The sequence below is a fragment of the Pipra filicauda genome, unplaced genomic scaffold, assembly GCF_003945595.2.
Source record: "Pipra filicauda isolate LSUMZ 115617 unplaced genomic scaffold, ASM394559v2 scaffold87_size3191425_pilon, whole genome shotgun sequence".
Lineage (NCBI taxonomy): Eukaryota > Metazoa > Chordata > Aves > Passeriformes > Pipridae > Pipra > Pipra filicauda.
Window position 1 is genome coordinate 1,102,284 of NW_024105064.1, and position 27,438 is coordinate 1,129,721.

The window sequence follows — 27,438 nt, forward strand, 5'->3', positions numbered from 1 at the left end:
AAGGGGCAGCCTGGTCTTCTCAGTCTGAGGAGGCCTTTTTGGCTTTTAGAACAGACTCTAAATTTGCTTTTTGTCCCCCTCTCACTTGCCCAGCCCGTCACAACTCAGTAGCTCTCCTGTTCCTCTGTACTGCAGAGGGGTCTGTGAACGTCCAGGCTCTGTGCAGGTTGTCTCTTGGCCCGTGTGGGCTGCCCTCAGAAGGTCAGATGAATCTGCTTTGTACGAAAAACCCAATGAAATCAGTGAAGTCTGCTCCGTTTAGTGCGTGTGCCCACACCTGAGCGAGGTTCAACCCTTTCCATCCCATTCCTAGAACCAACATCAGGATTTTACTCTTCTGCTGGGCTCGTATCGACTCAAGGTGCCCCTGGCTCCAGGGTCCTCTTGGAAGGAGGATCAGCCCAAAGGCCCCATGGCCGTGTCAGAGGTGGAAGGTGCTGGTGCTGGGCTTGGCCTGACGTTCCAAGATCCTGCTGAGAACTCAGCAGGAGTCAGGAATGGCAAAAGGAGAGCGAAGCCCAGCCAGGCTGCTGGAGGGAGCATGGCACGGCAAAGAGGGGCACTGCAGGGCCAGGGAGGAACTGCTGGAGGGGAAACACGGCTGATTTCAAACAAGGAACGAGTTGTTATAGCAGTGGTTCAGCATCTGGTCCAGCTGTGGCTGCTGTAGCATGAAGGGGGGCTGCTGCCTTGGGAGCAAAACCAGAGGGGAAGCGAGAAATGTAGCAGCTGAGGAGAATTTTTCTGCCATGTGCCCTTGGCCTCCATACACTGAAAATGGTGTGTGATGCTGTCCTGTCTCCTGAGGATCAGGGAAAGGGGCAGTGTGACTCCTGTCCCCCCCTGGTTGGGTCCTGAGCAATATCCCACTGAGCCTGTTCAGCAGAACCCTGGGGAGGAGGGAGCCTTTTGTGTCTCTGCTGTACTAACTATGCAGGTGCTCATTGCTTTCCTGTGCAAGAGAGAGAAGGGAGGAAAGGGCAAAATAGTTCCCCAGCAGCTTGTGGGGGTCCAGAGCACCCCGACCCACACTGTGTGGACACGAGGTGTCAGCATCTGCCCTGGGAGATGCCAGGGTGGAATCGCTTCTGGTGCTGCACGTCCCTTGCTGAGGAGGAGGAGGAGGAGGAGGAGGAGGAGGAGACCTCGGAGGGGGCGTGTGTCTGTGTCTGTCTGTCTGTGCGTAGTACCCTGTCTGAGGGGAGGAGAACCGTCAACTCTGCGTGTGGCTTCTCTGCCAGTCTTAGTTCGTGGTGTCTCACCCAAAACGTTCATTTGTGTGATTTCCCATGTGAGCTTTTCCCAGCGGAGGGGCGTCCCCGAGGAGGGGGGCCCCAGGCTGTGTGTGTTGATGTGTCCTGCCCAGGGACCCCGGTGTTGGTCTGCAGGGAGGTAGCAAGGCCAGGCAGGAGCCCCTGCCCTGACGAGGGTGCAGAGGTTCCCTTGGTCCTGCTGCTGGGCAGACCTGGTCCAATCCATGTCAAACCGTCGTCACTTTGATTTCTCTGTAAGTTATCCGACTTATTTATGTGGAACTCTGTTTCTCGGAAATTTTTTGCACTACATGGGATTGGGGAGGGGATACAAGCAATAGAAGCCAACATGTACAATAAAGACATTTTCTTGAATACTGGATCCTGCCTCTTGCATCCTTCCTTCCTTCTCACTTCTCCGGCTCACTCCTGGGGAGGCAGAAGCTGCTCTCTGCATTGCCCTGGGCAGAGGAGGGGAAGGATCCCCAGGCAGAGGATGCTCATGGAAGGTTCATGTGCATCTGTGCCTGAGCAGCCACTGATGAGATGTGTCATGGAGGTTTAGGTTGGATGTTAGGAAAAGGTTCTTCCCCTGGAGGGTGGTTGGCACTGAACAGGCCCCCCAGGGCAGTGGGCACAGCCCCAAGGCTGCCAGAGCTCCAGGAGCATTTGGACAATGCTCTGAGGGACATGGTGGGATTGTTGGAGTGTCTGCGTAGGGCCAGGAGTTGAGTCAATTATCCTTGTGGGTCCCTTCCAGCTCAGGATGTTCTAGGATTCTGAGGTCTCATCTGTTTGGATGTCACCAGTCCAGCATTTTGCACAGAGCAGGGACAGGCTCCCATTCTAGAGCCCACTTCAGACTGGCCCGGCTGATGTGGATGTTAATAGAGGAGACAACAGGGAACAAAACCAGTTTTGAAGGATCTTCTGTGCTAAAAGGAGCAGCTCTTCCCCCAGCTCCTGGCCCCGGGCTCAGCTGATGGTGCTGGATGCCTGGGCAGGGGGGCTGCTGTCCTGTGGACAAGGGGCTTTGTATTCCCAGAGAGGATGTTGTGCTGGGAGTGTCCACCACTCTGCACACATTCCCTCTATCCCAGAGAAAGAGCAGGGCCAAGATGCTGGTGGTCGTGGAGACCACTGGGAAAAGCCCAACTCAAGGCATAGAGGCTTCAGAGGCAGGCTGATTTACACCTCTCCCTGCCCATTAAATTCCAGTTTGGTCTCCCTAGGAATCCCAGTGCTGTTGACAGCTTTTCCTGCAGTGGAAATGAAAACCAGATGAGAGACATCCTCCTGCACCCCCAGCTGCCACACGCAGCTCGCCCAGGGGCTGGACGGCCCCATTCTGCTTCCCAACTGCTGCCAGTCCCTGCTTCCTGGGGGGAATGCCGAGCCCATTTCACGGTGTGGGGAGTTCAGGGGGTGAAAAGAGCAATGAGAACTGCCTGGCAGCATCCCCTGGGGCCCAGGAGGGAACTTTCCCATCGCGGTCGAGCCGCGATGCCACGCGGTCGGAATGCCTGGCTCGGCTGGAGCCCTGCCCGTGTCCTCTTTCCTGCTGCTCTCTAGGCTCCTGCTTCTGGTTGGGGCTTCTATAAATAACTGCCGTGCTCCGAAAGCCTTCCTGAAGTCTGGAGGCTGCTTCCCTCCAAGTTCAGGTTCTCCTGGAAGCAGAGCCAGTGTGCCCTCGAGCTGGTGCGCCCAGCACGCAGAGAGAGGGGACTGTCCTCAGCCACTGGTCACGCCTGGCCCTGCCATCTGTGGTGGTGTCACTGGTGTCCCAGCGAGCAAAGTGAGGTGTATTTGCAGGACCTGCAGTAGTTCTGTCACTATTCTGAGCTGTAAGGTTTTTATTTAGAACAAACATGCTGGAGGAACGGCACGTTTCTGGTCACAGTCTGACCGTGTTAGCCACGGACCTTAAGAGGAATCACACTTTTCCCGAGTAAAACACAGTTGGTGCTGTTTGCTGTAATTCCTGATCTCTGCCAGGAGGTGCTGTGCTGTCAGATAGTCGTTTCCCAGCTGTGCAGAGAGAACAGAGCTCACAGAAGCACCCTACCATAAAAATTAGGGGATTTCTGATCGAGGCCCTCTGGAGGGGTGTCCTGTTGCTTTGCTTGGCCATGAAGGGTTAATGGATTGTATGACAGAAAGGGGAGGGGGACAGAGAGGCTGTTTTTAAAGGTCAAAGATGGGGAAGCCTTGGAGAAATTTTATGGCATATCCGTTATCAGCTGCTCTCTCTGTGCAATCACCTCTTGGGGGAATATGTTGATTTTGTTTCTGCAAGGTAAGATGCAAACAGAGAGAGCCTAACACACCCAATGTGTCTGTAAGACCTCAGAAATAGCCAATCCCAGTTTGAGTCAAACAGATTCTCTAAGAAAACACCCTCTCCTGGTTTTAAAAATCCCCTGTTGAAGAAATCACCCGGGACTCACCACACACCCTGGGAGTTGTTGTGATGAGAAACAACCTTTCCTGTGAAAATACACGTCTTGTTTCCAGCTTCAGCTCACCCACCTTCACTTTCTCTGCATCCCTCCTGGTTCTCTGCCCCAGCAGGTTGTCACAAGAGTGTCACAAGTGTGTCACAAGTGTGTTCCCCACGCAGGTGCTTCCAGCATCACCACATCCCTGCAGCCTCTCTGCTGCAAGATGGAGCTGCTGGACTGTCCCTGGGAACAGGGAGGAGGCAAAACCTGCTCCCTGCCCTCTTCCCAGAGGACAGTCCCCGCTCACAGTCACTGTTGTCTCTCCCTGGCTGGCCAGGCTGTAACAGATTTATGGATTTACAGCCTTTGTTGTGCTTCAGAGCCTTCGTAAAATAAGGTGTAGATACGTCACATCACGTGCTTTATAGTAATTGCTCGGGTCACTGTTATTTATATTAACTAAATCTGATTTATTTTTCAAATGTGCTGTCAATTAAATTAGTTTGACAAGATCTAATTTCCACAACCCCGTGTTGGTTTGTGTTAATTATATTCTCCTCCTGTAATCCTTAAAGTTAATCCAACTCCCTCACAACTGTTACATCATTTTCCCAGGAATCAGCATCAACTGACAAACCCATAATTAACTGGGGTGGTTGTTTTACCCATGGAAATACCGATATTCCTGTTAACTTATGCAATTTCTTTGCAAATTCTGTGGTCCTGCAAGACTTCCTGCAACCCAGAACCTTTGTGTTCAGGTCTTTAAAACTCTTTAACGTGAATTCTCTGGATTTTCTGATCCAGAGCATCTGAGTTTTGTGTTTACTTTTTCACAGCTACCTGACCACGGAATGAAAAGGGGTTTGTCATTCCCTATGTCTGTAACTGTCTGTTTTTTTCCTATCCATTGCACAGAAATATTTACCTTTTTTTTTTTTGTCATTAACTACTTGTTATTTATATTTTCACGCAGTAAGGGAATCATACCACAAATCTTTTGTTTTCCTCCTTTTAAAGCATTTCTTCTACAAATACACCTTTAGCTTTGCTGGTCATGCATCTCCTTTTGCTCTTTGCTTCCTCTATCAATTCTCCGTAATCCTTAGATTTCAATTAGATTTCCCCTGCTTATTTCCTATATTTTCACACAGCTTATTTATTTTTATACCTTTAATCCAGCTGTTTCTTTTCAACGAACGCCTTTTGAACCCTTGAGCAACAACCTTAAAAGATTTTTGTTAATGCTTAAACAATAACCACCAATATTATCTTATTTTCCCCCGTCCCGGGCTGAACGGTGATCGAATTCCACTCGGGAAAACGCTCCGGATGGGTTTATTAGCGGCTCCAGCTCCGTGCTGTTGGACAGTAAGGAACGTTCATGCCCTGCACCGCTGGGTTGATAATTCCCTGGTTAATTCCTCGTCACAGGGAACATGTACCTGGCTCGCCCCTCCCAGCGAGCGAGCGGGGCGGGAGCAGGAGTGGGAGCCCCGGCCGGGAGCTGAGCCTGGCTCAGCCCACACCCACTCGAGTCACAGCGGGCGGAAGGGAAGGGAAGGGAAGGGAGGGAACGCCGGCGTGACACGATCCCACACACAGACCTCCAGCTCCCCACGGCTCCGGGCGCTTCCAGGCGCTTCCCGGCATGGGGAACATCGCGTGTGTCCCGCAGGCACCTGGGGGCTTCAGGAGCTCCTTCCGAAGGAAGCCTTCGCTGAAGAAAGCGTGAGTACCCTGCTTTTTTATTTCAGGATGGTTTTCCAGTGGGGCTGGTGTTCTCCTGTGGGATGCACCGTGCGGATCCGGGCTGGTGGCCGAGCCCCCGCTCGGGGAACCCGGCAGTTATTTCATATTTCGTGTTTCATGCTCGGTGTCCCGTGGTTTTGTGGGGTGCTGGGCAGCGCCCAGGCGGGATCAGCTCGCCCTGACTGCCTGGGATGGAGTCCTCTGCCGGCAGGGAATCCCAGCTCCCCAGGGGAAACACCACCCCCCCCCCAGGAGAAACAGGGTTTATTTAATTTTGTTTTGATGGTTGAACTCCTCTCTGCGGGACTGGCAGGGCAAGGTGCAGAACACCCGATACTCCTTGTTTTCACTGGTGGTTTTCTCTCTTCACGACTCCTGGAGTCGCAGTGCTTGTTGGGGAAAAGTAACTTTCACACTCTTGTCCCTTAGAGAGAAAAATCCCAAATCCCAGCACTCTGACACGTGATTTGACCTGTGTTTGTAAATCTGAAGGGGGAATAACAGAAAATGTCTGTGAAACCCTTTGGGGATTTGGGTGCTGAGCTGGCCAAGGCAGAGCTCAGGTACCACAGCGATGGGCGGCTGTCCCAAAATAGAGCTTTCCAGGGAATGCACAGCAAGCTTCCCTGCTTTCTTTTCCACTGCCTGTGCTCCCATCAGCATGGTCTGCCAGCACCTACACATGCACAGAGCAGATCCCTCCCCATCCCAAGGACTCTGGGCTGGAAAAGAGCTCTGTTGGGAACCAGAGTGATTCCCTGTGAACCTGCCAGCCCTGTCTACCCTGTGTCTGTGCTGGGCTGTGAGACAGACCCCCTAAACTCTGCAGGCTGAGGGGTTTCTAATCAAGAGGAGACACTAAACTGGCCCCTTGGTCTCCTGTGCTGCCATAAATTAGGAGTAAACCTGTAGGAGCCTGTGGAGCTCCTGTGGGATAAAAAAGAGGGGGTCACTTGGGGGAATTTGGACCCTGGAGGGCTGACATCCCACCTGTGGTGGAGCAGCCAAGCCCCAGAGCAACCCCTGTCCCTGCTGACTCCCAGCTTCCCACGCTCAGGGCTCTCCGTGGAGATAAGCCTGGTTTCTGCCCAAATAAATGCTGCAATCTGAGATTCCCAGCAAAGGCTGGGAAGTCCCAGCAAAGCAATCCCAGTGCTGCTCAGCAGCACCAGTAACGTGTTAATAGTGTGTGCAGGCAAAGGAAAACCAGGGCCCTGGCTGGGAGTGGAAGGAAAGAGAGAGGAAAACCACAGAGGCAGAAACAAAACCTCCTTGTGAATGTCTGTTGGTGTATCTGTGCATGTGCATCTCTGCTCCAGGGGGGGTTCTGGAATAGCTGTCAGGGCTGGATTTGGTCTTCGTGTTTTGCAATGGAACATGTGGTCCCTCTGCTGATTCGGAGACACGGATGAGCCAAATTGATCATTTGGTTCTGCAAAGACCTGTGGAAAAGCGAAGAAACAGCAACAAGTGCAGCACAACCCCCATTTCAATTCTCCCAGGCTGTTTATCAGCCCCTTTGCTGGGCTGGGATGATTAGAAAGCCCATGACAAATTGCTTGCTCAGTTTGCTGGCTTCCTTATTTCTGGGCAGAATTCTCTGTGCATCAGCCTGGATCTGTGTTTCCATGTGTGTTTTGATTTGTGGTTTGTTTTTTTTTTCCCTCCCTTTTATAGACAAAACAGCAAGAAAAAACTGCCCAGCTTTTTTGGTCTAGAAGGAGGGCAGGAGAGAGACACGACCACGGACAAAATCCTGCAGTATATTCCAGCAAAGGCAAGTACAAACACATCCAAACCCCCTCCCTGCTGCTCCAAGAGTTTATTCCCACCCAGCCCAAAGACAGCACTTAAGAAGGATGATGAGTCTGGATCCAGGGGCAGCAGCAGGTCTGTCTCAAAGGGATGGAGCCCAGGGAAGGATGAGCCCTGTGCTCACACAGCAGCAGAATTACCTGGCCCGGGGTCCCCAGGAAGGTTTGGGGGGGACCTGCCACCAGCAAAAAGGTGTGATGGGGTGGGAGGGTCATGCTGGGAGCCAAGCAGGGATATCTCACCCCCACTTCTGCTCTTTCTGGGTTGCCTGTGAGGGAAGGGAAAATCGGAGCGAGCATTCAAAGGTGAGATGATTCATTCCCACGCCGGAATGAGACGGAGCAGGCAGTGTGTTAGCAAGGAGCCCTGGGAAGGCAATCAGGAAGGGCAGGTCTGCCCCAGGCATGTACCAGCCTTGTGGCCATATGGCCCATTTCCCAGCGCTGCTCAGGGAAAGCAGAGGTGAAGGGATGAACCCTGGTGTGTTTTCTCGGTCCCTTTGTGGGGGACAGGGATGTGGACGGAGTTTGGGGACCCTTTGGGCTGTGCTGGGCAGGCATCTCTCCCACTGCATGGCAAATAGGCTGCGTGGATGTGGGGAAGGGGAAACTGAGGCAGAGACTCAATGCCAGGCAGAGGGAATTTCAGAGATGGCACAGCTCCCTGTGGGAATCAGCATCCAGAAGGGTCAGGCAGCAGAGCCCAGGGCCCAGATGGATCCTGGATGCTCAGCAGGATGAGCTGTCATGTTAGCAGATCCCAGAAAAGAAATCCTGCAAGAGGACACAACAAAGGTCACCGAGAACTTATTCATTCGGGAACACAAGTGTGGGATCTCTCCAGGGAAGGAAGGAGGGTGGGTGGAGCAGTTGTTTAGCAGTTACCCTCGCCTGGGGCAGCTGGGATGCAAACTCCCTGCTCAGCCACAAGCTTCTTGTGTGGCCTGGAGAGAAAGCCTTGGCTCAGACCCTTTCTCACTCCCATATTTTGAGGAGAACCAGGTGCCGTGGGGCCAGGTCAGAGAGCAGCCGTCAGCACAGGGCTCTGATGCAATCTCGGAGGAGATGGGATCACCAAACCTCTGGCCATGCCATGCAGCTTGGGACTGGGGCAGGTGACATCCCTGAAAACCAGCCCCTTCTGGACCTGGCACACACAGCCAGTGCCTTTTGCTCCCACCACCCTCTGCCCTGTTTCCCACACTTCCCAGTCACGGCTCCTGTGGAGCCTCGGCAAAGGCGAGGGGGGAGGATGTGCCAGAAGAGCTGTGCTTCTCATTTGCTTCTTTTATCATTAAACAGCAGCTTTCAGAGCCCCGGGGCACCAGCCTTGCAAGGCTGAGCTCTTCCTGCTGCCTGGGCTGGTGATTCAGTTGGGAGTCACTGGGGTCTGCAGGTTAATTAGTAACTTGTTCTACCTGTAGGATGAGGCATCTGAGACTGGGGGGGGAAAGAACATGTCAGGGCACTTGCACTGCCAGAGACCAAGCCCTGGGAGAAACCAAGTTTCCAAGGATCTGCACTGCCTGGGACCCAGTGGGACCGCTGAGCTAATGGGAACGGGGCTGGTCAGGATGGGACTGGGGGAGGAGGGTGCTGGTCCCCAGCACAGCCCAGCCAGGGGAGCGAGCAGCTGACTGGAGAGCATTCCAGAGGAAGAATAAATCCCTTTTGTTTTGGCTGCACACTGAGGCATCCCCGTGGTTTTGGGTGGTGCCTGTGTCGTGGCAGCCTGCAGCTGGAAGGGCAGCAGCAAATTTCAGGGATGTCCATGGTCTTGGACTTGCTCCCATGTTTAACCACTAAATCCACCTGTCTCCTAAGTCTCACTGCAAACCCTTGCAAACTGGGGTCGCTGGATCCTTGTTTGGGAGAGGGAATATTCCACTGATCTTGTTTCCTGCCACATGAACAGCGGTCATGGAAACTCTCCCTCTCCCTCCTGACTGCGGGAGGATCCCTGTGGAAGCTGGCAGGCTGGCCGAGCTCTTTGCCAACAGTGCTGCTGGATTCCCAGCTCCCAGGTTGCTTTTGCTCCTTGGTGCCTTATTTATTCCCAGGAAGTTTGGCTGGCACGTTCCAGGCAGCAGTATTGCCCAGGCAGCTGGTAGCCGGTGTCGTTCCTTATCTCTGTTTCCATAATTTCATTACTTCATCCTCTCCCCACTCCCTGTTTCTGGTGGCTGCCCTTATCCCAGCGGTGTTTTGTTATTGCTGCCCCAGCTGCTCTTTGCTCTGACAGTGGCTTGTGGCACAAATATGACCTTTTCCTACTCTGAGCTGCCTCAGTGAGACTTTTAACGGGCAGCCAGCGGGTTCCCTGGGTTCTGTTCCATGCCCGGGAAAGCTGGAGGGAGGCTCTGAGCAGAGAAAGGGTTAACTCGTGCCCTAAAAAGAGTAACCTAAATTCAGTGAGGCCCAAGCTTTGCAGGTGAAAGGGCCCCCGAGAGCTTCAGGCTCCTGTTCCTGGTTCACCAGCCCCCCCCGGAGCGCTATCCCTGGAGAAGGCTGGGAGAGGGGGGTTAACCTCGTGCCAGAGGGGTGAGTCACAGAGTCCCCAGCCAGACAGATCTGGTGAGCTGTGCTGCTTCCTCATCCATCACGGGCACACGCAGCTGTCTCCTTGGCACAGGGAGCCGGGAGCGGGCACACGCCGGAGGCGGGGACGTGCCGGCAGCCCCGGGGTGATGGGCTGAGTGATCCCGCTGAGCCCTCGCCCTGCTCATCCCTGGAAATGCTCAGTTCGAGCCCAGGGCAGCCACATAAAACCACTCCAAACCTTCCCTCTCCCACCTACTTTGCTCTTTTGCTGGAGGATGCATACCTGGAGTCTGTGGAGCATCTGACCAAGCTGATATTTAAGACTCCCAGGCTAGTGTGTATCCCAGCCTCTGGGAATCCGTGGCTGAGATACAGCCCTTCTCTTGTCCCCAAGGAAATCAACCAGCCCCCAGAAATAAAAGTGTTATTCCCAGAAAAGCTGCAGGAAGAGCTTTTCACCCCTGGGATTCATGCAGTATCCAGACAGTGTGACAGCAGTGCCGTGCCGTAGGGGTGTGGGGTTGTGCTACTGCACAGAAGGAAGAATTCCCCTATAACCAGGGAATCAGGGAACCCTCCAGCCCTGAGTGCTGTCTCCTCTCCTCAGTCCTGGCTCTCCTGCAGTGCTTTCTGGCTTCCTGTAGCTTTTCCAAGCTTTTTGCACTGGCACTGAGCAGCTTCACCACTCAGTGCCTTGCAGCTGCTTTTATGGCTGTGGGGCTCTGCCCCAAAATTGTGTGGCACCCAAAACAACTGACTCCACCTAGAGAAATCCAGGGATCTGAGTAGATGGGAGAGCCAAGCAATCCAGGTAGAACTAGAGCAAAGAAAACCTTCCCACTACCCCCAGTGGAAGGCACACACTGTGTTTGCTTAGCCTCAGAGGGTCCTTGTTCCAGTGGATTTGATTAGGATGGTAAGAGGTTTGTCTGTGGAGTTGGGATACCCCAAAAGTAGGATGTGCCTCTGCCCCCCCTCCTTCCCAACACAGAAACCTCACCTTTAGGTCAGCATCTCCTCCCAGCAGTAACTGAACCCCAGCTCCATGCTGGCATGGAGACCCAACAACAAACAGCCCATCCTGGGCACCTGCCCAGGGCACCTTTCCAAAGAATCCCTTTTGGGAAGATGTTCTGGGAATGTCTCTTCCAGACATCACCTCCCCATTCCTCTGATTTGTTCTCCCTGTGTCCTTGGTACAGATTATCCCAAACCCGGAAAACCAGAAAGAAAACTTGGACCAGAGGTTCCCCAGCCTGTTCAAGAAGGGACGAAGGAAAACGACTGTCAGGAATCTGGGAAAAATCATCTATTACTCCAAGGTCAAGTTAAGGTTCCAGCACTGCCAGGTAAAACTGAGGCACCTGTTTGTGGGCGTTTTCTCTCCCCGGGTATGACCCTGCAGAACTGAGAAGGGAAGTGTAATTCTGGGAAATGTGACTCAGGGAGGCTCCCTTGGGCTACTGCGTGGCCCCGGGATGTGTTGTCATGTGGTGCACAGGTATCAGCTCGTGCACCTGCTCCCATCCCTGTGGGCAGCTGGGATGTGCTTCCAGGCTCCACTGCTGGGCTGGCAGCAGATCCGTGGTGGAAACGCGATGGTGACCCTGGGATGAGCTTTCCTGTGCACGGATCAGCCTGGGATGAGAGGGAAGTCGGGAGAGGGGAGGCGTCCTGAGATAACCCCCAGGCCGTGTCTCTCCTGCAGGAGGTCAATGACTGCTTCTTGGAGCTGTTCCAGTCCTACCTGTACTTCCAGTCCGTGGGCTCCAATGGACTCACCCACCAGGTAGGGCATCGCCTGGTCGTGCCAGGGCAAGCACTGGGCACTTGGGTGGCTCTGGGCAGATGGGCTGGGACAGGGGGCTCTGCTTCTGGGGCTCCCCTGGCCTCCTCTAAGAGATGTCACCAAGTCCCTTCCTGTGCATGCCAAGATCCTGGGAAAGGAGGGCATTTTTTTCCCCAGGGCCTGCACTCAGATGACCTCAGTTTCACCTGAGTCCTTGGCCTTGCCTGTGGGCAGAGATAAAGGACCCCACAGAGGTGGGAGAGGGGCTTGTGCAGGGCTGGCAGGCAGGGCCAGGGGTGGGAGGTGTTCAGCACCAAGCACAGGGAGCTGAGCCTTGGCAGGGACCTACAGGGGCTCCTACAGCCCAAAATCCCACTGGCCTTGGTGCCCGTGGTGGTCTTGGCCCTGCCCTCTGGACCAAGGGGGAGTTTTTTCATCTGCAGGTTGGAGCTGATAATCTTAGAGAACTTCTCCAACATTAATTAATCCGTGGGAGAAGGTGGAAATAAAAAACTGAGGGCAGCACTGGGGAGCTCTCCTGGCAAACTACTCATCAATCTTTTAACCTGATGATGCTGGTGAATTACGGATAATAAGGAAGTCACAACTGTGAAACAAGAAGCCCTGGATGTGCTGTCCCTCCACAGGAGTGAGCAATTAAAACTGAGCATGGCTGTTTCGGAGATGGTTATAAAAATTAGTTCCTTTTAGAAATGATTCATTGTCTTGCAGGTGACTTTATGTTGATGGAATACATCAATGCAATCTCTCGAGTCACCCACCAACCAGCCTTCAACTGAAAATTCGCATGTCAGGAGACAAACGATATTACAAAATCTCCTGACTGCTTTATAAACAGCTCCTTAGTTTATTAATTTGAGGGGAATTAAAAGGGAATTAATGTTCCAGTACTGGCCCCAAGACATTAGCAGCCATTAGCATCTTTTATGGAGCTTGTTTAGAAAGCCCAAAACGGGGAGTACAAACTTGCCACCTGTTCCTGTGCTCTGTTATAGTGGGAATCTGAAGATCCAGAGCCTAGGAACCAGACAGCTCAGTTTTGCTTTATGGTCAACTCCACCTTCTGTGTTTCTTGTGTTAAACCACCGTTGTCTTTCTGAGGTTTCTCTTAAAACTGAAAGATTTGGAATATAAAGAATATAAAGGAAGAGTTCCTGCCCACGTGGCAGAGGGTTGCTGCAGCACTGGCCCCAGGGAGCTGCTGGACCTGCTTCCTCTGGGGAGTGTGCTGGATCCAGACCCCAAATGTCTCCCCTCAGAGCCACGTTTTTCAGTCTAACACTGAGCCACAGCAACCTGGGAGTCTGGGCTCCCAACCTCCCACAGCAAAGGGGCACCGATGGCAGAGCTGCCCCCAAAATAACGGTGTGCCCTCCCTCTGCAGGAGCTGCTGCCTCTGAAGGAGCTGAATGTCTGTGAGATTGAGGCTGGGAAGGGCCCCGGGCAGCAGGATTGCCACGCTTTCCTCATTGCAGGTGGGTGCCTCCTTGTTTGCTTTGCACAGAGGGCAGAGGGTGTGTGAATCAGGCTGTCTCTGCTCTCTGTCCCACCCTGACCCCATCCCAGGAAAGAGGCTGCAGGGAGATGAAGCTCTTCCTTCCTCCTAGAATTCACATCTTTCTCTCCAAGGCTCCCCTGCTCTTAAATGCCTGGGCAGTGATGCCCAGGGCTGGCACAGGGAGGGGAGGGGATGGATGGTCCTGTGTTCCAGCTGGTTAATACTGAGCACTCATGGTGACAGTTCCCACCTCTGTCCAGTTATTTGAATGAAAAAAATGGAATAAAACTCTTTCTCCCAGCTCTCCTTATAAACCCCAAGGGCAGGGAGTGACTCCAAGCAGGCAGGGCACTGAAGGGCACAGTTCAGTGCCCAGAGGTGAGTTACCTCCACAGTAACACCAGTTTGGTGCAGCCAGGACCCAGTGTCACCTCACCAGCTCTTCCCTCACCAGCCTCCACAAGCTCTTTAAACTTTTCTCTGAGTGCTCTTGCTTTGTAAAAGATCTCCTGGGATGACAGCCTGTCTGCAGCTTGGATAGAGGCTTCTTTGGGCTTAGTCATTGCTGAATTACAGGCATAAATGATAAAAAGGAGGTGGTACGAACGACCCTCCAATTTTAAGGGCTGCTGAGCTGTTCTTGTGCTGCACTGTACCAGGCAGGGCTCTCCAACCCTTTTTGGAAGCCTGTAAAATGAAGGAAAACTTCTCCCAGGGGCATCTGCTCTGGGGTGGGGGGACTCGTTCTGCTTGTATGAAAACAAGCAGGAGTGTGGCTGGGTGGAAAATTGCCTCAAGCTTTGTTGGGTTCCTGTCCTGCTTGGGGGAAGAACAAGCCAAAGCCTTTCAGACAGAGTGCTGTGCACGTTGGGAAGCAGTGACAGGAAGAAACCAGGGAGGCAGCGATGTTTAGGACTGCTGGGAGATCAGTGGAACGGTTTTATTGTCCTGCTGGAAGGGGAGGAATCAAGGCATGGAGGGGGTAGGAGCCTTCCCGTGTCCCCACACAGGGTCAGGGTGGAAATCTCTTTGTCTCATGACTCTGAGACACAACAGACACGCATCCATTCTCTTGTGAAATCCTGTGGCACCCGTAGTTCCCCATAACTGCACTGCCAGGGGTAGTTCAGCTTACTGGAAGTTGTTGCAGGATCACTGGAAGCGTGGAGGTGGAGTGGAAAAGGAAGCCTGGCAGTATCCAGGGTGTCCTTGGTGGATGGTGTCTGGCTGTCACCTGGGCTTTATGGTCCATCCCTTGCCCAGCCTGTGGTGCTGGTGGAGTTACTGAGCACCTCGAGTTACCTCTGCCTCCCCTGCAGACGTTGCAGCCTTTTAGTGTCTCCAGTCTGGGAGATTTGCGTGGGAATAAACTGCTCCTGCTCTGGGAAGGGGGTTTCTTCCTTCCAGAGCTCCTCTGGAAGCATTCACAAGGAAGGAGGAAGAAGAAGGCAGAAGAAAAGAGCATGAGGGCTGGGAGGGGTTGCTCAGTGTGGCTGGGTCATGGCCCTGCCACGAATGTGCCCCTGGGGTCGAGGGCAAGGGCAGGAGCTGAATTAGCAGCAGCCTCTCAGACTCTGCTCAAAGCCTCCCACAGCTCCTGCTCCAGCTTCAGGCGTGTCCCAGGCTTCAGGCTTGGCCAGCAGGGCCTTTCCTCATTTTCTCTTCCCTACCAGCACAACTCCTACCAGCCTGAATGCCATGGGAAGTATCCAGAGCTGCCAGAATACCTAGAGAGCACTAACACCATCACACCCTCCTGGCTACTCCATAAAGCAGGGAATCACTGTATCTTCCTTGCAAAGACAGGGAAACCAAGGGAAGAGGAGGCAGGAGAACTCCAGAGCCATGGCAGTCCATAGACACTTGGATGCCCAGGAAATGCTTGACACCACATTACTGTAATGGATTTAGAGTCACTCAGGGAGTCTCTGCCCCAGCTTCCACACCTCTGCTTTGTTTATGCACATTCGTTTCAGAGCATTTCCTGAAAGGCAGAAGCGTTTCAAAGTCTTAATTAACTATTGTTTATAAATAGTGCAGGAATTAGGGTACTAAAGAAGGGCAAAGTACCATGTTTATCCCGTGCACGGGCTTATCTCAATACTTCCAAGTCCCACAGAGCCAGATCCTACTGAGCTTGCACCAAGCAGGGTTTAATATGAGATTGCTGGTAAATTATTAATCATAACATACATTCTGCATCCTGCCAGAAATGGTTATTACCGTCACTGGGTCATGTCTGCAGTGAGTAGCAGAGGGGTGTGTGAGACTGTTTTGCTCGTGCTATTAAATGGAGGAGGCTGGAAACGTCAAAATCAACAAGATGCAGGGCTGTTCCTCCCTTCAAGAGAAGTCTGAGGTCAGCTGCAGATTGTCTGGCACGGATTATGTTTGGTGGAGCAGTAAATAAACTGTGTCAGAAAGCTACCAGTGTTCTACATATTGAGTGCCAAAGTGAAAGCAGGAGATAGCACGGAACTTTCTGATGGGTTGTGACAGTCCCTGCCCACACAGGTGCTTTTCACAAACTCCTGGGGGTTTTCAAAGCTGAAACGTGTGTTGAGTTCAAGCTTTCATGCTGTCTTTGAGTTTTGTTCTTGGCCTGGTTTGGGGTTGGGAAGTGCCTGGTGGTCAGAGCCTGATGTGTGTGAGAAGGTGCTGGAGCACTCCCAGCAGCCTGATGGGAGAGAATGTGCTAAAAGAGTGGTGGGAAGGACTGGAACAGAGCAATGGTCTGATGGTGTGATGTGCAGAGTGCAACATGGATGCTGCAACCCATGCCCTTATCTGCTCTGCTCATCCTGTGTCTCACAGGTCCTCGGCTCAATCCCCTTGCTGTGTTCTGCCCCTCTGAGTCAGAGCTGAAGCAGTGGCTTTATCACCTGGAGAAGCAGATCCAGCTGAATGGAGGAAGCCTTGCCTTGCCCTTCCTCCCTCAGGTGAGTGGCTCACAGCCACAGTCCTGTGCTGAGCAACCAGGGAAGCTGGGATGGTTCCATTTCAGAGCTTGCCTTTGGCGTGGCTTCCTGTGACAGAAGGGTGCAAAAAAAAGAAAGGCTTACAAGAGGTGTTTGATAGACATTGGCGGGGTGGGGGGGTGCTGAAAGGAAGACCTGCCACCTGTGGGTGCCACCACCACAACCTCCAAAGGGTCAGAGCTTTGGGTCTGGCTCAGAGAAACTCTGATGCATTTGGATGCTTGTGCAATTCCCCAGAGATTACAAAACATCTGGAGGAGGAGGCTGGAACCTAGAAAACAGGACTAGATTCAAGAGACTTTCTCTTCCCATCTCTGCAGGGTGTTTTAATTCCCTCCCTGTCTCCATCTCCCCACTTGTCAAAGAGAGATATCTCCCTTTGAAAGGCAATTTACAGGTGATGCTTGGTACCAGGAGCGATTATTCAGTCCCAGCTGGAAAACTGGCTCCTGCACTGATTTATTTATTCTTTCCTGCCTCTGCCACACTTAAAAAGTGCCCTGAGAAGGGCCATGCACTGGATAAACTCAGGGGAGGACATGTCTGCCTGCTGCTCAGTTTGCTCCTGTCCCTAGAACGGCTGGAAGCAGAGCTCCGTGGGGAAGGAGGAGCTGCGGTGGTGCATGCAGCACATGCCTATCCAGGGCTGGAGTGGGACTCAGAGGGAATCCCTGGGCCGTGTCCTCTGTGCCTCTGAAGTGAAGCTTCAGCATCTGCCATTCCAGGTAGGACACATCCCTGGGGAGCAACCTCCTGCCAGCCCAGCTCGGGAAAGGGGATGGGTGGAGTGACCAGTGCAGGCTCCTGCCCGCCTGATGCCACTAATCCAGCAGGTCCCAAGGGTCATTTTACACCCATGTGAAGGGAAAATGGTTTCCTCCTGCTCCTGTGGCCCTGCAGGGGTGCTTGGGGACAGCACAGGCACACGGGCACGTGCACAAGGACCTGCAGGACAGGGCTGGCAGCTGACCCAGTGTCACTTCACCAGCTCTTCCCTCACCAGCCTCCACAGGCTTTTTAAATTTCTTCTGAGTGGTCTTACTCTATAAAAGATTTCCTGAGATGACAACCTGCCTGCAGCTTGGATAGAGGTTTCTTTGGGCTTAGTCATTCCTGAATTACAGAACTACAAGCCCCAGGAATCTGGCAGGAATCTCCCAGCGCAGGGGAGCAGCTTGGCCCTTTCCAGAGCCCTTGCCCCAGGCTGCTGTCAGAGAGACAGAGCAAAGGGCTCTCCACATCCAATCCCTGCCTGGCTGTTCACAGGCTGTTCACATCCCTCTCCCTCCTTGCTTTCCAAGGAGCAGAATGACCGGCTGTTGGTGCTTTATGCCTCCACACTGGTGATAGTTTCTGAAGAGCAGAATGGCTTCTGTTTTAAGGTAAGTTCGTGCTGGAGCATCTCCCTGCTCTCTCAACCCATCCACAGCAGCTATTTCAGCTCTTCTTTGGCTTGTTGCTCCCCTCCACCTGTGTTCCCTTGTGCTCCCTCGTGTTGGCAGGGGCTTTCCCTCCACGCTGCTCCCGTGCCAGCTGGCAGGTGAGCAGGCAGAGGGATGTTGCAAGTTATCTTCCCATGAGAAACACCTTGCCCTCCTACAGAAGCCCAGGGGGAAAGGAGCTGGCTGCCAAGGAATCTCTGGGAGGAGGGAGGCTGGCATGTTTCAGTGTGGTGGTGCTGGCAGGGAGCCTGGCTCTCCTGATGGAACAGCCCCAGAGAGCCCCTGAGGGGGCTTTGCTTCCCAGGCTCTGTGCCACGGGACCACTTGGAAGCAGGGAGCATCCAGGCAGCACATCTGATGCTCGTGGGGAAGGGCACAGGCAGGGAGGAGAGGCTGCTGCTGGAGCAGTGTTTGCTGCTCTTTCCCTCTGTGGAGCAATGTCTGGGCATGGCAGCGGAAGGGACAATGAGGATGTGGAGGTCTGAGTGTCCCAGGGGATGCAAGACCAGCTTCTCTAGTCTAGTGTGCCTTGTGGGAGCAGTGCTGGGAGCCTCAGCACAGACAGGCAGTGGCACTGTGCAGTCTGAGTGGCTGCCAACACCCACCGTGGCACTTGGTGACACAGTTGAGTGGCGAACACGGCAGTGCTGGACTTGATGATCCTGGCAGGCTTCCCTAACCTTAACAATCCTGTGATTCCGTGCTCTTGGGCAACATTGTGATGGCTTATTAACAGCCCTGTGCTTTCTGGTCCTGTTTCTTCCCCTGCTGGAACAAATGTGCCAAAAAGAGCAGTGAACTGTGTGTGACCCCGCGTGCGGCAGCACCGGCACACGGCGGGGCAGAGCTGGGCTGCTCCTCCAGGGAACAGCATCCCTCTTAGTCACTGAGAGAGCAGGCAGTGACAGGGGAACCCTGCAGAGACTGAGGGTTTGTGAAATCCAGCGTGAACTCACTGGGGTCCAATCTTGTGGTTCCACATCACGCAGGATGCTTTTAATTCAAGGGTTACCCATGGGAAGACCTGTGTAGGCATCTCTGGAGAGGAGATGCCTGTGCCTCAATAGGAGAGACATGACCAGTCACAGCTCTCCTCATCCCCAGTGCAGCAGTGGAGGCTGTTTTCCAGCAGCTGGTGGCTTGTGTGACACACCTCAGACAGAGCTTGTTTTCGGGAACACGCTGTTTGCAGCTCCTGGGAACGGGGCACCACGTAAGGGGGCCCTGGGCTGGGCTCTCTGATTAGCTCATCTCTTTTGAAACCTTAAACCAGCTTTGTCTGCCCCTGTCCATGCAATGTTCCCTCTTCCCACGGTGCAGGAGCTCTGGTCCCGGGGCTCTGCGCAGCAGGGTGCAGGCAGGAGGTGATTCACCAGCCTGTGACACTGCACTGGGAACCTGATTTTCCACAGGCATGTCAGGGCACAGGAGCCTTCTCCCAGGGCTTCTGCAAATTAACTTCCCTTCCCTGCGAGCAGATGCTGAGCCCTACAATTTGTGTGTGAGGGAAAAGGCCGGCCCTTTTGTTCTTGAGCTTCATACAAACCACAGGAGCTGCTGCTGCCAAGTGTGTGTGTGTGGGACAGGGAAGGGGAAGGCAGGGGCTGAGCCTGCCGGGATGGGGCTCACCCAAATCCACAGGCTCTGGCTCACCCCTGGTGGGAAAAGGCCCTGGGCAAGGTGAAAACCAGCAAGGGGGGAGCTGCTGGAGGGGCAGGTTCACACCTCCAGCCCAGGGAAGGCTGGAGGGGCTCTCTGCAGCCCACGGCTGTGTTCTTTGTGGGATGCTGTGCTTCCTGAGGTGGGACTCTACCCAGAGGGTGTTTCAGCATCCCCATGGACAGGGAGCTATTGTTTAAGGGAGGATGGAGCACCAGGCACCAGGGCAAGCCCTGTGCAGTCTGCCTCGGTGGCAAGAGGCTTGCTGGGATGTGCTGGTGGCAGGAATCTTACTGGGATGTGCTGGAGAGCTGAGGAGCAGCAGCCGTGCAGCGCCTGCGTCAGCCGAAATGTCAAACCCCAGCAACGGGGGGAAAGGAGTCAGGGAGCAGAGCGTGAGCTTTCCCTCCCAAGGTCAGCCTTTCCGAGCTGCTCAGCCCATAAATCACTGCTGGGGCAGCAGGAATGCCACAGGAGCCTGCCTGTGCCCACAGGCTGTAGCAGAGGCAGCTGCCACACGAGCCACGGACACCCGTGTGCTCCGCAATTCCCTCACGGCAAAGCTGTCACGTCGGCCACATTCCCAGAGCCTTTCCAGCTGGCACAGCTTGGAAGTGAGGGCGGGGTGAGGAGTTTCTGCTAGACACCTTGTTTTGCAGCCCCTGAGCTTAGGCAAATGAATCCTGATGGATTGCACCTTTCGGAGAGGGCCTTGGGCAAAATGACAGACAGGGCTTCTGTTCCTGCTTTTTGTGCATTTCCTCCACTCCCGGGCATGGAGCAGAGTGGAATGAGGTGAGAACCTTCTTTTCCTTGAGCACTACCCAGCCCCTGTGTTCACCATCCTGTCCAGGAGCTGCACCCAGGGCTGTTGCCACCGGCTGCCCCTGCCCAGTGCTCTGTGCCCACAGAGAGAGTCAGGGTGACATCCAGGTGAGAGGGATAGGAACAGGAGCAAAAATACCACATGTTCCTTGTTTTCCCTCTGCTCAGAGCACGAGAGAGACGAGAAGTAAAGGGATGAGCTCATCCGCGTGATGTTTCCAGTGCAGAATCTGCTTCAGTGGCTCTCCCAGGGCTTTCCTGCCTCATTTCTCTAAGGAAAATTTACCCCAAAGAAAGAGGAGCTCTGGATCTGAATTCAGTGCTGACAAACCCCCTTGGCCCTTCTGCCACGTTGCCTATCACAGAGAATTAAGCTGTCAGCGGTGACACTTAAAGGACATGTGGCAGCAGAGCAAGAGAGGGGCTGGGACAGGCAGCCCCGTCCCTGCCCACCCCACAGGTCACCACAGAGCTGGTCTGGCACAGATACGGGATGGCCACGGGACACTGGGTGATGGCAGAGGGGACAGTGGTGGATGTGCGTGAAAAGGTATAATAGCACTTAGGGCCAATAGCACACGGGGTCTTCTAACTCCCAGATCTTCCAGGGACAGGCTGCTTTAGCTCCCAGCTGACAGGAACAGACGTGTGGTGCCTGCCCGGGGCAAGCCCCGCTCCCACCTCAGGAGTGGCAGCTCACAACTGTGCCTCCTGTAACACAAGAGCTCAGGTTTCACCAGCTGGCATTTGCAGGGCTCAGCCCTGTCTTTGTAAGGCTTTGCAGGGAATGGATTGTGGGCATTCCTCTGGGCAAGGCTGGAAGTCCCAAGTTAGCAACTATAACCTCGTGTGGGTCCATGTTTGCGAAGTTTTCCGGGGAAATCAGAAATTTCAGCCATTAAACTGCTGGAAACAGAACTGGGAGGGAAGGGGTGTTTTTCCAAGCTCGGATCTCAGGAGAGACTTTGAGAACAAAGCAGTCTCACACAGTCATGCTGGCTCCAGAGGCTTCATTCCTGCAGTAAGGCTGGTGGTTGGGAGAACTGGAAGCAGGAAACACCAAGCTGGGACAATCTGCTGGAGACAGAGTTCTCCAACAAGCCTGTGCCCCACACCTGTGAGGGTACAGAGGCCCCCAAATCCTCGCCCAGCTTAGCAGCAGCTTGGGTGTGCCTCTTGTCTCCTGCAGACCTGCCCTAGGGGATTTAGGCTCTGAGATTCCTCATCCCCACCGGGGATCCCAAGGCATCCCAGCAGGGCCAAGCTGCCCCTTCTCCCCAAGCCACAGGAATTGCAGCCAGGCTCCTGCCAGCCTCGCTCCATCCTCACCATGGGCTTCCCTCCTCGTGCTCCCAGCAAAACTCTGCACAAGGCTCCTCTTGGCTCCCCTGATGGAAAAGCCCCTGTGGAAGTGGAGTTTTGCTGCCCCAAGGTGGGCAGGGGCAGCCACGTTGTCCTTCCCACAGTGCCCACGTGCCCTATGGCACGGACTGGGAGATCTGCTCAGCTCTGTGGTCCCAATCCTGATTCTCTCTCCAACAGGGCGAGCTGCCACTCAACGCCATCCAGGTGCTTTTTGAAGAGAACGAGAAAAGCTCCTTTTTAATCGAAGGTGGGTGTCCCCACACCACGGGGTGTGCTGGCAGCAGCCACGGAGGGTCCTGGGGGGCTGGTTTGCTGGTTTTGCTGAGCTGCTGTGGCCCCTTCTCAGCTGCGTGGGAGCCAGGCTCTGTGAACTGCACTGCCTGGAAATCTGGGACCCTCAGTGCCCTGGATGAGCAGCAGGACCTGGCTCTGCTGGTGGAAGAGGCCACAGCACCAGGGGTGCACAGTGTCCCCCTCATTTAGACCCAGGCTGGGACTGCCCCTGTCCTACCCCCAGCCTGGTACAAACGGGCAGCACCGAAGGCAGAGCATTCCCATTGTCCCAGCACCTCCCGACCCCAGGAGCACGTGGGGAGGGGACGGAGCGAGAGGGTTCCCACGGGCTTATCGAGGGAGCAACACTGAGTCAGTGGAGCCCAGTGAGAGCAGCCAGTGCTGTTTTCCCAGGCCGGCTGATCAATTCGATCCGGGTGACCTGCCGCAGTTACGAGGATTACCAGGAGTGGCTCTACTGCCTCAACACGGCCCAGTTTCGAAACGCCGACTCCTCCCTCTCCGGATCCGAGAGTTTCTCAGGATCAAAGCCGCCACACCCCAGCCAGGTAACAGTCGCCTGGGAATCGGTGGCTGTCCTGTCTCTGGAGCACTCCTGTGACGCAGCAGACTTTGTCTTCAGGCGTCCTGCTTGAAGGCTGTCAGCAAGCTGCTGAGCCCTGCCAATTATTTAAAGCCCTTTATGACATTTTATAGGCAGATATTATAGTGAATTCCTTCAGAAGCAGGACATAGACTGTGACAGTGTTGTGCAGTGAGGCATTGGGCACAAGGGCATTAAAAGGGTCTTGGACCCAATGATTCTCGTGGGTCCCTTCCAACTCTGGTTATTCTGTGATTCCCGCAAGGAAGGGGAGACCCACACTGCCAGCTCTGCAGCTGGGACGGGTCAGGGTGCCTGAGCACCCCTTTCCTGCAGTGCACCCCCCTCATTCACCCTGGTCACCCCAGCTGGACCCACCAGCACACCCCACACACCAGGCACGGCCACCGGGCAACTGCTGGCCGTGGGGACACAGCCCCAACCCAAGGGGCACCGAGGGCTGTGCTGGGCTGGCACTGCTGGGGCTGGGGAGGGATGTGCCTGTGGCCATGCAGAGGGTCCTTCCATCACCATGTTCTTCTCCCCATCCAGTTCACCAGCAGCGGGAGGGGGTCCCTCACCTCCGACGGCCGCACGAATTCCTGGGCGTCCGGAGGGAGAGTGACCACCGTGACCCACCTGTCCCAGACCAGCGGCTCCCTGCCCGACGGACACTCCTTCCTGCTGATGCCTGAGGGCAGGCTGCTCGAAGATGCCCTCTCCTCTGGCTATTCCCAGCCTCTCCATGTAAGTGAGCCCCTGCCAAAGCCCGGGATGTGTGTGGGGATGGACTCTGCCTTTGGGCAGAGCGCTCTGGTGCGGGCAGTGTTTGCTGTGTGGTGCCACAAATCCATGCCTGGAGCCTGGGTTTGTCCTGGCTCAGCCTCTGCTGGTAAGGGAAAAGGCTGCCGAGGAGTCCCATCCCAGTCCTCCACTCTGACTGTTGGACAGGTTGCAAGAGGGCAAACAGGGTGGTTCAAAGGCCAGGAGACCCCAAAATAAGAGCTGGAGGTGGGTGGAGGTGATGGGCTAGGCAGGATTTTGGTCTGGCCCTGGGCAGCATTTGCGTGTCCAGGGTTGTAGGAGTGCCCAGGGCAGGGACCCCGTGCAAGACCATCCCGATCCCTGAGTTCCTGGCCCGAGGAAAGTCAGCTCCAGGGTCTGCCTTCTCATTTCAGTGCCTGGCACAAGCCAACTGGCCAAGCACAGGGCTGCCCACACAGGACCTGCGGAGAGGGGGCAGCGCCAGGAAATCCAAGGGCAAATGCGGGCCGTGCATCCAGCAGCTGCCCAGCCAGGACTCGGAGAGGAGCATCTGCAGCCTCATTCCCGAAAATCCCAACGGCGAAATCCCGTCCCCGGAGTACAACGAGCCGTACTCGGCACACGGCTCACAGCATCACCCCCCAGCTCCCCCGTCACACCTCAGCAGTGTAAGAAGGGTGGATTTTGGGGGGATGGATCCTCCTGCCTGGGAATGGGGAGCGTGGTTCAGCTTTCCCTTGCGGTGCCACTGGCAGGGATAGGAGCGCTGGCAGGTGCTCTTGGGCAGGTGTGAAATCCATTTCCATTGGAAAATGGCCCGTGGGAGGTGAGGTTAAACGTGGCAGGTGGAGCAATGTCCCTCGGAGCCATGGGATGCTGGGCAGTAATTCCCGAGACAACACGACCAGCACTGCTCGGTGAGTAGGAGAGTTATTGCCTCACAGGACACAGCCTCTTCTTCCCTGGGTTTTCCAGCATGTGTCCATCAATGGTTTAGTGTGTGATGCCACGTTTCCCTCCCCTCTGTGAGTGTTCATCAAGGAATTCCCCTCGTTAGCACAGACAGTCACTCCCATCGTCCCTCGTGGATGAGCAGCGTTTGGGATTTTAGTTACAGGGAGATTTCCCACCCCAGTCCCTCCTGGGGATGAACTGCAAGTAGAGACCAGCGTGCCACGTTCCTGTTTCCACTCTGCCTTGTAGCTGAGCAGATGGAGCTCGGTGGGAAGGCAGCCCTTGACAGCTTCCAGCTCCCTGGAGAGGCTGGCCATGCCCTGCTCCCACTTGTACACTGATCCCTACACCCCCAGCTCCCCCAGTGCTCCCAGTGGGGCAGGTTCCAGCTTCCTGGAAGAGGTACCTGTGCTTGCTGCTGGTTACAGCTGGCCCTGACTCAGCACACAGGCTTTTGGCTCCAGAAATTGTGCCTCGGGCCATTTCTTTTCCTGCCATCTGCCTGAGCCTGAGCAGCATGTGGAAACTCCAGGCCTGCATTTCAGGGTGGGGCAGGGCACAGCATAGTTCCCAGGTTTTTTTCAAGCCAGGACAGAGTCAGAGGGGAACAGGTTTCCCCTGTCTTATCACTGGATGCCAGCGTCACGACAATAATCTCAGGAAGAGCCAGAAACCACAAAACAAAGGCAGAGACTGAGATGTGCTCCAGTTTACAGAAACCGGGGATGAGTCAGACACAGAGACCACTTTATCCACCCCAAAAAATTCCAGATGCCATAACTGAGTGCCTATTGAAGGCTACATTTCTTGTTTTGCACATCTCTTGGGAAAAGGCTGTTTCTGAGTCTGTGGCTGGCATTTCCCCATGCTGGTGACAACCTCCCTTCCCTCAGAGGGTCTTTCCTGCCTGTTCCCTGTCCTTCTGTATCCCCTGGGTTGCCATAGGGTGTCATCCTACTGCCTCCACACCCAGCCAACTTCCACTATGTCTGTGGCCATCCTCCCTTTCCCATCCAAGGCCTTCAGGACTGGGGTGTAGTAGAATTTGTGAGGAGGGCAGAAAGCCTTGGTTTGGTGTGTTCACAGCAGGGCTGGTTTAGCAGGCGGGAAGCAGCAGGTCAGTGTTTCCCAGCTCTCCACAGCAGGTATCCAACCTGGATTTTGCTTTGCTCTAGTTCCTGCAGTGCCACAGGCAGACGGGTCCAGCTCAGGCAAACGGGTGCCCAGCAATCCCTGTGCCCCAGCAGCACCTCTCTCTGGAGAAATGGAACTGCCAGCCCCTGCCCAGTGGCCACTGCAGAGAGGTGCCCACAGCTCCCATTTACAGCACCCCTGGCACCTCCCACCGGCTCCAGCTGCGGGCACAGGCTGAAGCTTCTTATCTTGAGGAGGTGAGATGGTAAATGCAGCCCTGGAGCCCCACAGTGGCTGCAGGGGAACACACGGGGTGCAGGGGACCCAGCTCGACTGGAGTCTCACTGCAGGGGTCTTTGCTCAGTGACAGGGATCATCCTGGGGAGCAGGGAACCACGGAGGACTGATTCCCTGGTGTGCAGTATCCCAGGACTGCAGTGCTGTGTCATCCTCATCACTGTGTCTCTTTTTCTTTCCAGATCTCTTCTCTGCCAGAGGAACATCTGGGCCCTTCATTGCACCCACCAGGTGAGACTCTTGGGGGGGTGCTGGGGGGCTGAACCCTCCCTGCCCCGCCAGTGTCCGTCTCCATCAGCGTCGTTCCAAGCAGGGCTGGTGCCCTTTATCCCTCCTGCTTCCCCGGGTGGGACTGAGCCTGTGACCCTGCCCTCTGCCTGTCACCCTGCCCTGGGCCTGTGTCTGCCTGGTGGAGACACCTGTATGGCTTCCACTGACTCACAGCTCACCTGTCACCCGTGGGGACCTGTGGCTTGTCCCGTGGCGCACACGCTTTGCCCACATCTATTTGCACCGGGGCTGTGATTTAACTCATCCTCGTTCTTACCTTCTGCTGGCGAAGGGGAAGGTGACCATCAGGCTGCTGCTGCTGCTGAGCTCTCTGATCCCTTGGGTCTGTTTTCCCACAGGTGGGAATGTCGGCACCTACGACCTGCCAGATTCCAGCTGCCGGCACCGCGACTCCGCCGCCTTCCACGACTACGCCGAGCTCCAGAGCTTCCACAGTGACTTCAGCTATGACAACCTGTGGGAAGCTGAGGAGAAGGAGCCAGGCACCCCACACACCTCCCCATCTCCAGTCCAGCAGATTTACCAGGTCTAAGGGATGGTCTCCACAGCCAGGCACAGAAAGCCCCCCCATCCCGGGCTCTTTTCTCGCTGGGCTTCCCTCCAGGATGAGGAACCCAGGGCACACAAAGCAAAGGGAAGAGCCCTGCCCTGCAAAAGGCTGCTTCCCATATCCTGGCAGGCCTGGGCTTCAAATTTCTCCCCTAAATCTGGGGATGGGGGCAAAGCACAGCAGCAACAGCCCCTGTGGACACGGAGGCGCAGCGTGTGTGCCGTGCCAAGGAGAGTGCTCAGGGAGCCCTGGCTGGGGAACAGCTCTGTCCCCTAAAATGAAAGGAAGAACAAAAAGGGTCAGGCTCCCTCAGGTAAAAGGGACTGGGTGTTCAGAGGAAGCAGTCACCCAAAGGCCAAAGAGAAGGGCTGGTTGGTGGCTGGGTTAGTTTGATTCCTTCTCCCCAGAGCCCTCAGGCTGGTCCCTCTGATGATCCCCTGAGCCCTGAGAACAGCTGTTAAAGCCAAACCTTCCTCCACTGAGCTATGAAGTCTGCAGGGACACATGAAACATGTCCCATCCTGGCATACAAGGTTGGTAGCAATAGCTGTGCTCATAGGATTGTCTTCCTGCAAGAGCAGAGTTACTGGACAAGAGATGGAGAAAAAACCCACCAGATCTAAGCAGGATGGGACTTTCTTTCCAATCTATGCAAAAAATTCTTTCCTGCCAGTGCTGGCTCCAAAAACCATGGTGGGTGTCCTGTGACATGAGGAGCCTGGCACCTGGGCAGGTGGAGCCTGGAAATGTGCTGCCAGCAAACGTGCCAAGTGACTTGTGTTCACCAAGGTCTTCCCTGGAAAGGATGCTCTGAGGATTCCTCTTAGGGAATGCCTCCTTTCCTCCCACTCCTCTGCACACGACTGGGCTCACACTAAATGCTGCCTGTGACTTACCTGGGCAGGGAGGGAAGAAAATTTGCCACAAGCCAAACTCCAGTCGATCAAAGCAATGCCAGTGTGGGCTGTGATCCCCCTCTTCCCCCCTCCAGACCCACAGCAGGACCAGGACACAAACAACAGGGGACAGAGTCTCAGTGCTATTATTCTCCAGCCTCTTAGGCCAGGTCCTTTGGCACATTGAAGGTCAGCAGCAAATCCAAATGTTTTTACCTGAGGCTCCAAATTCTTAACCTTTGTTCCCTAAAGAGGCTGCAAACCAAACACAGGAACAAAACCTCTATTTTTGTTCT

The 27,438-nt window shown here is 54.7% G+C and overlaps 1 protein-coding gene across 1 annotated transcript; it reads left to right on the plus strand.

Annotated features, from left to right (window-relative positions):
- Nucleotides 1-4,978: 4,978 nt before the first annotated feature.
- Nucleotides 4,979-26,528, plus strand: PLEKHN1 (pleckstrin homology domain containing N1). The gene is made up of 16 exons (XM_027728659.2): nucleotides 4,979-5,065; nucleotides 5,373-5,425; nucleotides 7,124-7,223; nucleotides 11,004-11,150; nucleotides 11,510-11,590; nucleotides 12,996-13,086; nucleotides 15,924-16,048; nucleotides 16,663-16,812; nucleotides 17,389-17,469; nucleotides 21,556-21,625; nucleotides 22,066-22,220; nucleotides 22,808-23,002; nucleotides 23,434-23,688; nucleotides 25,150-25,365; nucleotides 25,588-25,636; nucleotides 26,035-26,528. Exons 1-16 carry the CDS (start codon nucleotides 5,027-5,029, stop codon nucleotides 26,226-26,228), a joined length of 2,001 nt encoding a protein of 666 aa, XP_027584460.2. The 5' UTR covers nucleotides 4,979-5,026; the 3' UTR covers nucleotides 26,229-26,528.
- The last annotated feature ends 910 nt before the right edge of the window (nucleotides 26,529-27,438 follow it).

Excerpts from the sequence above, each read along its gene's own strand:
- PLEKHN1 (XM_027728659.2), top strand. The coding sequence starts at position 5,027 with ATGGGTTTATTAGCGGCTCCAGCTCCGTGCTGTTGGACA. Across the intron at positions 16,813-17,388 it reads TTCAGCATCTGCCATTCCAG|GAGCAGAATGACCGGCTGTT; the intron begins GTAGGACACATC and ends TTGCTTTCCAAG. Across the intron at positions 21,626-22,065 it reads AAGCTCCTTTTTAATCGAAG|GCCGGCTGATCAATTCGATC; the intron begins GTGGGTGTCCCC and ends CTGTTTTCCCAG.